Genomic DNA, 9,690 nt, shown 5'->3' with positions numbered 1-9,690 from the left:
TAAAACAAAGTAAATGTGTTATATAAAAAGCAGTAGTGTCTGATTCTGTGAGTGTTTGTGGTTTTGCGATTTACACAAACATATTTTGTTAGGCCTACGCTATGAAATATTGCCTAGTGAAAGCAAACCGAACCAAGAAGAAAAAGCAACATTGTAAATTATGTCCCTGTTTCGGAGCAAAGAAAAAGATCTACAGGTGTGAAAACACCCTAAATTTGAGTCAAGAACCCTATGGTTCTACATAGAGCCCCATCAAAACTTTTTCTTCTAACAGTGTAGAATCAAGGTAACAGTAGAATAGAGTAGAATAGAACAGAATAGAATAGAATCCTTATTCACACTATTTTCTTCTTCTGCAGAACACAAAACGAGATGTTTTGAAGAATGTTGGTAACCAAACAGTTTTGGTTACCATTGACTTCCATTGTGGACAAAAACAATGAGACATTTCTCAAAATATCTTCTTTTCTGTTCCACAGAAGTCATACAGGTTTGAAATGACAGTAAAACAAAGATTATTGTAGAACGTCTTACAATAAAATACTATTTCAGTTGTTCTGCTTCAAAATTTCACGTTTAATGCGTTACTTGCTGTTTCTTTGCAATTGTTTGTGAAATTTACTAGCAACTAAGTGAATGTTTTTTTCCCCAGTTTGAGTAAATGACAGAATTTTCATTTTTGGGGTAAACTATCGCAGTTAAGGATGTATCTAAAACATTGTACTGTTTTGCTTTTGTGTATGTGGAAGAGACATGAGTAGAATGTGATGACAGCATTAAAAAAGAAGAAGCAGATTTGCAGTACTGGACATCTGTGGCTTGATCATTGTTTCTGAAGGTCTAATGCTATTGCATTGGTCTTGTTTGTGAGCATCCGAATAGAGTTTTTACCAAACAAAAATGACCTTGCCAGTTGAGGATTCAGTCGAAACCTAGCAAACAAATGGACAGTCTGCAGGAGGAATTGCTTCATGAAAACTGCTGTTTGGATTAGAAAGCCTTGACAGAGACAGCCACAGTACATCAAGTGCATGCGGTTTTAATACTAGAATGTTTCATGCTTGTGCTTGTCATTTCTTCTAGTGTTAGTGGCTAAACAGTGCAAGCGAGAAAACAAAGCCTTTTTGCTGGAACAGACTGCCTCTCAATGTACACTGAAACACTGAACAACTCTCTGCCTGACGGCCTCGCTCCCACATGCGCTCAGAGAATATCGTGCAGCCTATTAAGAGAACTGTACATGACAGTGCAGGATTCGCCAAGCAAGAGTATGCAAACTAGCACAGAGATAAAGCAGACACAAGCACACAAATATCATCTTATATTCCAGCACTGTCAAAGAGGTTTATCTACGAGTGTCTACATTTTGGGCAGCAGATCTCCCCACTAGGACAGTAAAATATGAAATCACCTACATCACGGGGAGCAGACAACAGCCCGAAAGAGGCGAATGGCTTATAAAACATTGTAAAAACTGTTGGTGTGAGTGTAATGTTTCGGGGATAGCTGCTATCTGAATTAAAATAACTGTTGGTTTCAGCTTATATATTTTAAAAGCGTAATGTATCTGCAAGTTGCAAAGCTTAATCATTAAACACCATTTTGATATTAAAAAGGTTTAAAGCTGCAGTCCGTAGCTTTTCCTCTTTGTCGCCATCTCTGTTCGAAATCTGTAATTGCAGTTTTTCGCGGAATTATAAACTTTACATGAGTTGTACATCGGCATGAAACAGCGCGGATGAACACAATGTTTTGAGGAGACTGCGCGTCTGTGAGTTGCCGCACCGGTGTGGATACTGGCATTCAGAATCACACATTCTACTTTAGTTGCAAAGCTTAATCCTTAAACACGATATTGATATTAACATTAAATGTTAATATCAATATCGTGTTTAATGATTAAGCTTTGTTGATGAATGATATTTAAATATAAATTTTTTTTATATTAAATATTTTTCCTGGTTACAGTATGCCATTACACACACTGATTAAGTGCAACACTTTCAGTGACTCAAATATTCAATGTTTTTTGGTCTATTCTGCCATAGGTACAGTGATTAGAACGACTTCTAAGAATTTAATTTTTTTCAGATATTTGTGTAAGATTATCAGCATGGTCATTAAGGATAAGAATCTTTTTTTTTTATCATAAATCTATTTAAAGATCATTTGATAGTTCTGCAATGCTGTGCAAAACTCCAGTCCATGTGTACATATTTAAAATGTAAAAAATCTGTCAACATAGTTGACAATGACAGGTAACAGTGGACAATGACAGGTACCATAGTGGACAATGACAGGTAACATAGCTGACAATGACACTGACAGGTAACATAGCTGACAATGACAATGACAGGTAACATAGTGGACAATGACAGGTAACATAGCTGACAATGACAATGACAGGTAACATAGTGGACAATGACAGGTAACATAGCTGACAATGACAGGTAACAGTGGACAATGACAGGTAACATAGCTGACAATGACAATGACAGGTAACATAGTGGACAATGACAGGTAACATAGCTGACAATGACAGGTAACAGTGGACAATGACAGGTAACAGTGGACAATGACAGGTAACATAGCTGACTATGACAATGACAGGTAACATAGTGGACAATGACAGGTAACATAGTGGACAATGACAGGTAACAAAGCTGACAAGGACAGGTAACATAGCTGACAAGGACAATGACAGGTAGGTAACATAGCTGACAATGACAGGTAACAGTGGACAATGACAGGTAACATAGTAGACAATGACAGGTAACATAGCTGACAATGACAATGACAGGTAACATAGCTGACAATGACAATGACAGGTAACAGTGGACAATGACAGGTAACATAGCTGACAATGACAATGACAGGTAACATAGTGAACAATGACAGGTAACATAGCTGACAATGACAATGACAGGTAACATAGTGGACAATGACAGGTAACAAAGCTGACAATGACAGGTAACAGTGGACAATGACAGGTAACATAGTGGACAATGACAGGTAGCATAGCTGACAATGACAATGACAGGTAACATAGTGGACAATTACAGGTAACAGCTGACAATGACAGGTAACAGTGGACAATGACAGGAAACATAGTTGACAATGACAGGTAACATAGTTGACAATGACAGGTAACATAGTGGACAATGACAGGTAACATAGCTGACAATGACAATGACAGGTAACATAGCTGACAATGACAGGTAACAGTGGACAATGACAGGTAACATAGTTGACAATGACAGGTAACAGTGGACAATGACAGGTAACATAGTTGACAATGACAGGTAACAGTGGACAATGACAGGTAACATAGTTGACAATGACTGGTAACATAGTGGACAATGACAGGTAACAGTGGACAATGACAGGTAACATAGCTGACAATGACAGGTAACATAGCTGACAATGACAGGTAACAGTGGACAATGACAGGTAACATAGCTGACAATGACAGGTAACATAGCTGACAATCACAGGTAACAGTGGACAATGACAGGTAACATAGCTGACAATGACAGGTAACATAGTTGACAATGACAGGTAACAGTGGACAATGACAGGTAACATAGCTGACAATGACAGGTAACATAGTTGACAATGACAGGAAACAGTGGACAATGTCACCGTTTTGCCTCATAATTTTGATGGCAGGCCTTGTCTGGCCAACCAAATGGTATTTTTTTTATCAGGTTAACCTCACATTTTAATTTGAAATAAAATTCTAAAAATATTGCAAACCATACCCAACATAGTTGACGGTCAATTAATATACTCCTTGTAGATAGTAATTGTAGATAAAAAATATTTATATATACAAATATAAAAATATTTACCATAATGTTTTCAAAATATGTGTCACAGAACAAAATGACATCATGTGATGTCGGTCACATGGTTTTGGGATAAACCATTTTTAGTTTTCAGGGGGTGTTTGGTTAGTAACATAGTTGAGAATTTTTGCATTAATAAAATGCCATTAGAAAAATAGATTGTTTCAATTTCATTTTCTTTCAGAGTATTTAGAATGTAGAAAAAAGCAGACATGTAATTTAAGGCATATACTTTCAAGCAAAATGGAATAACTAAAATAAAATATTGGTGCGAGACTATACTATCCATTCTCTTAATAGATAAAATATGATATTTATGAAGAAAATTGTTAGAAAAAATATAATTATCATAAATGAGCATCAAAAGTATCCTAAATTATATTTGCCATGAAAATAAATACATAAGCGCAATGATTTTCATATTAGAGAGGTAATGAATTATGGAACGTACAGATATTATGTAAATGGTTTAATTGACTGCAATCAGAATGTATACATCCTACTTTACCTCAAGACAGTAAATTTAGGATCCAAACCTAAATACTTGTGTTCTTTCTTAATTATTTTGTGTTCATTACAAATTTGGACCAAGCTTTGTTTTTACTCAAGGACAGGATTTAAAAAAAATAATTTTCTACACATTAAGGGCTCAGTTTTGAAAGCCAACAGTCAAAGTAAAACAGCGCCCCTCACTGGACACTAACAGCCCACGTGTTTGATTCACTACACTGAGAACTAAGAAACTGTAAACAAATTTGAAAATGGTCTTTATTCCCCAAACAGGAGCAGAGAGAAAATAAAATAGTATTGTTTGTACCTATTACTACGAAAGTATAATTGGTTTTAAAGCATTATGAATAGAATTGCACAAGAAAGTCTTGTGTGAAATATATATATAAATGTGCACGAACCCATAAACCAGCAGAATTAGATTTAATAACATTTTTGAAGTGAAATGGCGGTTTATTAATAATTCATACGAACCACATTATGCAGTGCTGTGGCTGTCGGCGTTCAATGTAGAGAACTTGTTCGATGAAACAGTGAATGGGGGTCACGGCATTCACTTGCTGGGGCTTCAAAACAATATGGGGTTGCATACCTAAAAGGATTTTTTTTTTTTTATTAAAAAATAAATGTTTATTACGCTTAAGTGTTCCTGTGACCTTGACTGAAAAATAATACATTTGCGTCGTGTAATATTTTAGATGAACTCGTAATTCTATTTTAATTGTAATGCTTACAATATCGTGTAATGTGTTTGACCTTGACTTGATCACTGTCTGTCTCTAATACACCTGAGTGCAAAGCGTTATCAGAATGACTCACGTGATGTGCAACTGTACTGTCCGACGCCATCTTGGCTCAACGCACGTAGTTCCGACTGGATAGCGTCATTCTTCCTGTTAGATCCGTAATGACCCCAGTTTCCTGCATGTGTTTTACACTAGTTGTTTCCACTTCTCAGGTTATTCTGGAGTCATGAACGCTACTTCAGTGGTCCAGAGGCTGGCAGGAATATCTGGAGCTCTTGCAGTCACAGCAGGTGCTTATGGAGCTCACGGTAAGTGTCCTTTCTCTGTGGGCGATTGTGTTTTGTTTGGCTGACGGAACTGTTCAGACGATTGCTGCGTTATGAAGATTAAAAATATACGTTATTATTGCACGACTGGGCACGGGACAGGTCGAGCGTGACTGCGCACACATTACCTGGACATTACCTCAAAGTTTTAAGCTTCTCTGCGACAACTCTTTCGTGTGTTTGTTTCTTGGACAGGCTTTAGACATGGTGAAGCGAGTGATTATCAGAGAGAGGTGAGTAACTTATATTTGGCTATTTAAATTCTGGGTCTTGTGTCACATTGTTCATATTGCATAAAGTATTACCGGTAGGCTTTCTAAATAAAAAATAAAAAAGAAACGAAACATTAAATAAGATACAAAAAAAACAACAACATGATTTGGTCAATCGTCATGATTATGACAAACAATTTTGACGTAAGTCAAAACTGTGAGATTTTTTGTCATCATTATAACAAACTTTTTGACTCACAAGCATGACTTAGTATTTCATAATTTAGATATTTAATTTCAATTATGCCTTAGTATTATACTTTCAAGTAAATCTTTATAGCTTTATTTTTGGATAGTTATGTTCTTTCTTTGTCACATTGTTCATCTTGCTGCAATTGTTCGGATGTATTGTGTCTGTACACAGTAAGGGCTTTGGTATGCCCATTTCTGTCACATAAGAAATACGAATTGCTTTGGTAGATTACCTTTATTTTTATGGTGCTTTTTACAATACAGATTGTTTCAAAGCAGCTTTACAGCGATACCAGGAACATATCTGAGTTATTTATTTACCTCAGGAAATCACAATTATGACATAAAAACTTGACACTATAATAAACAATCTTGACGTAAGTGAAATCTTTTTTTTAAATTGTTTTTACTCATAATTATGACTTAGTATTTCATAATTTAGATATTTTATTACAATTTTGCCTTAGTATTATACTTTTAAGTATATCTTTATAATCTAATCTCATACTTATAACTATAATTTGGTATCTTATAATTTCAACTTTTTATGTAATATTTATGACTTACCAAAGCATGCTTTTTTGTGATGGGGTTATAATTTTTTTTCACTATGTAACCCACATTATTAACAGCTAAGGCAGAGGCATCATTATGAATGTGATGCATTATTTATAGTTGTTATTCAGGACAAGGTGCAACGCAACAAAATGACAGTTCTGCTCTTTTTGTGTCTTCAGTTGTATGATACAGCAAACAAGTACCACTTCTACCACAGTCTGGCGTTGTTGGGAGCCGCTCGCTGTAGGAAACCAGCTCTGGTAAACACGCCTCTCATCCTCATCCTTATTATAACATAAACAGTTTCAGCTACTTATGATAACTACTCATATCATTGAGATATAGACAGAATTTGAGTCACCTAGCTTTCTAAAACTGTCCCAAATTTATCTGAATTCATCTTATATATTATATATCCCTTATGTCTTTCATACATGTCAAAGATATGGCTCTCTGTAATATTTGATTGTGATTCTTTGATGAAATATTATCTAATGATTCTCAGGAAACCGATTTCCTAATGGAGGTTTAATTTCTCTTGTTATATCCGTCTTTGGTCTCATGTTTCTTACTTGATTAAATAATAGATAACTCAAATCAATATGTCATGTCCATTTATTCATTTATATGCCAAGTAGCCTTGTAAGTTATTATAATATAAAATAAATTCCTTTTAGGGACAGGATGATACAAGTCCCCTGCACTTTGTTATTCTGTAATGATAAATGAATTAATAAAAATCATAACTCGTCCGAATACAACTGAAAACAAATACATTTCATCAGAATTCATTGCTACTTTTGAATGGCCATCAATAGAGATATAATGATATCAATTCTGACACCTGGCATCATATTTACTTTGCGATCATGTCTGCATACATTATCAATCTATCCTATTGAAAGCACCACAACTTATGCCACTTGCACATTGTTCAATTTCGGCAATCCTAAATGTCGTGGATCTAATAATCTTGGGCACGACATGTATGTAGACTTTATGAGGATGACATCTGTTGAATCGTAGGCTATGACGCAAGTTAATATAGAAGAATAAAACGTCATCAGCATGAGTGGTGAACAAACAGAGCCAGATAAATCACACTTTGGCAATTGTGTTTTTTATAAGTGCTAAAGAAAGGAGAGTAAGTGAAAGAGAATATGGACGCGGTCGTGGCTTTGGAAAAGAGGCCAACTTGGCACGTCAATTTTGCAAATGGAGCTTGAGGTAAATAGGTTTAAGTTCTAGCACCGTTGATCAATACGCCATTTCATTTTTAGTTAGAGGACGTAGCAGCAAAAACACTGCGAGTTGATCGTGCTTAAGTGTTAAATGATCACAGGCTATCTTTGGTCGCAAGACCGTGACTTGAGACTCTCACTGTACGACGTAAACACGTCCAGTGTTTAGGAGCCCCGACCACAGAAATCTGGGACAACCCAAATATCATACAATGTGTACCGGGCATGAAGCAGAGTTTGTATTCAGAATTGAGTGAACATAATAAGGGAGCAATCACGTAAATAACACACTTTTTTTCTCTCCTCAAGGCGGGTGCAATCCTCCTCACTGGCATGGGCTGCTTCTGTGGTCCGCTCTACCACCAGGCCTTAACCAACGACCCAAGCTTCAGCAAGCTGGCACCGATCGGAGGCTCGTTGCTCATCGTTGGCTGGGCTGCAATGGCTCTTTGAACCCTGTGTTCTTGCATTCTCAGAGATGGTGTTCTGTTTTGTCATTTGAACTAGAAAAAGAGGAGATATAGGGTGGCTGAAGGAGAAAAGGGTGGAGAATTTCACATCTTATCTAAAACCCTTTTCAGTCACATCTGAAAAGTGATGATAAGGCCTTGAGATCAAACATAACTCTTTTATTTCCCTCCACACTGTCACAGGCATCTTTATTTTGTCAGCATGGGGGGAAAAAACTTTTGAGAAGCTTTCCTTATTACCGTGAATGAGTCACACTCTGGGTTTGTTCGTGTCTTGAAAGCGTTTGTACATATGTTTCCTTTGTTTGAAAAAATAAAGCTGTCTGAGAAGTTGATTGCCAGTCTGACCTTCTGATACTGGAGGAAATGTCTCTGTTAACGTCTCTCTCTCCCAGGTCAGCCCTCTCAATAGCCTTCAAGCTTTTGATCCTGTATGTATGACAGTACAAAGCAGTTAATTACCGGCGACCTCACTTTTAGGGCTTCCAGTGTCCAAACTTATCTTTATTCAAATGAAAAGTGAAATCCAATGAGGTTTTAATTCCTGGGCCTGTGACTGTCAGCACACGGCTGAGTTGGGAACCTTTGAAAACGACTTTATAAATCCTCAGGTCAATTTGCAAGGGCAGCTTCATAAGCCAACTCTATAGCGGAGAGAGGCTTCTATTGATGCGGCACGTCCGCTCAGTGATCACACCACTCGTAAAACCCTCATTAACTCGAGCTATTAGAAGACCCGTGCAAATCAGGACAAGGCAATCAAACCACTTTAGTCTCCTCATCACCGCGCTGATAGAAGAATGAGACATTTCTCTGTGCTTACAGATATGAAGAAAGACTTGCTTATATTTGAAGGACGGAACAATATAAAGGCGGTTTCACATAATTAGCGTCTCTGGAAAGGTTTTTCCGTTGTTTTCTCTTCCTCCTCACTGACATTTCAATAGCACTGGGAATTCCACCAGTCGCTCATTACTGAAGTCAGATCAGAGCCGTCTTGTTAAACCCATAAAGGCGTGTACATGGCGCTCTGCTTCACGAGGCCGTGTTAAGTGTCTCCTCCCCGGCTCTGTCTGGATAGATGCAGCCAGGAAAAATCGATGTTTAAAGCAACCAATAGATTGCAGTGGCCCTGTGGTCATTTGGTCGTTAAATTCTCATCGCGCTTGACTGATCTTTCGGCGTTTGAACCAGCAGCGCTGTGGGCAAGCAGCTCAGTTTCACCACAGTTGGGTAAGCGGTCAGTAAGGTGGGTGTTGTTAATTGCGACTCATGGGAGTTGAAGTCTCTCTCTGACGGTATTCACATGGCTTCACTTCCTCCTCTGAACGCCAACTGACATTTCGCACTCACCCTCGCTTGTGTGGGCAGTGCCAATTCATTCCCTGGTCTGCTTTACCGTGACCTCAGTTATCGAAAGAGGCGTCGTCTGAAGGTGTGGGAGGTTATGATTTTTCCGCTTTGAATGAAATGCCCACACACAGTGACTACTTTTACATGCAGCCAATAACCCGTTCAAAACCGGGA

The 9,690-nt window shown here is 37.5% G+C and overlaps 1 protein-coding gene across 2 annotated transcripts; it reads left to right on the top strand.

The window, feature by feature from the left end:
• The first annotated feature begins 5,270 nt into the window (after window positions 1-5,270).
• tmem256 (transmembrane protein 256) lies at window positions 5,271-8,498 on the top strand. Of its 2 annotated transcripts, XM_077227632.1 has the most exons (5): window positions 5,331-5,412; window positions 5,626-5,663; window positions 6,632-6,712; window positions 8,003-8,193; window positions 8,329-8,498. In XM_077227632.1, the coding sequence occupies exons 1-4, from the start codon at window positions 5,331-5,333 to the stop codon at window positions 8,144-8,146; spliced, it is 345 nt and encodes a 114-aa protein (XP_077083747.1). In that variant the 3' UTR covers window positions 8,147-8,193; window positions 8,329-8,498. The 2 variants fall into 2 exon arrangements, with proteins under 2 accessions (XP_077083745.1, XP_077083747.1); XM_077227630.1 differs by having other exon boundaries at window positions 5,271-5,412; window positions 8,003-8,498.
• The last annotated feature ends 1,192 nt before the right edge of the window (window positions 8,499-9,690 follow it).

Source organism: Siphateles boraxobius, unplaced genomic scaffold (assembly GCF_051911475.1).
Source record: "Siphateles boraxobius isolate OS27281-9 unplaced genomic scaffold, OSU_SipBor_1 130, whole genome shotgun sequence".
Taxonomy (NCBI): domain Eukaryota; kingdom Metazoa; phylum Chordata; class Actinopteri; order Cypriniformes; family Leuciscidae; genus Siphateles; species Siphateles boraxobius.
The sequence above is the reverse complement of the archived record's forward strand: the minus strand, read 5'-3'. Positions and strand labels throughout refer to the sequence as shown.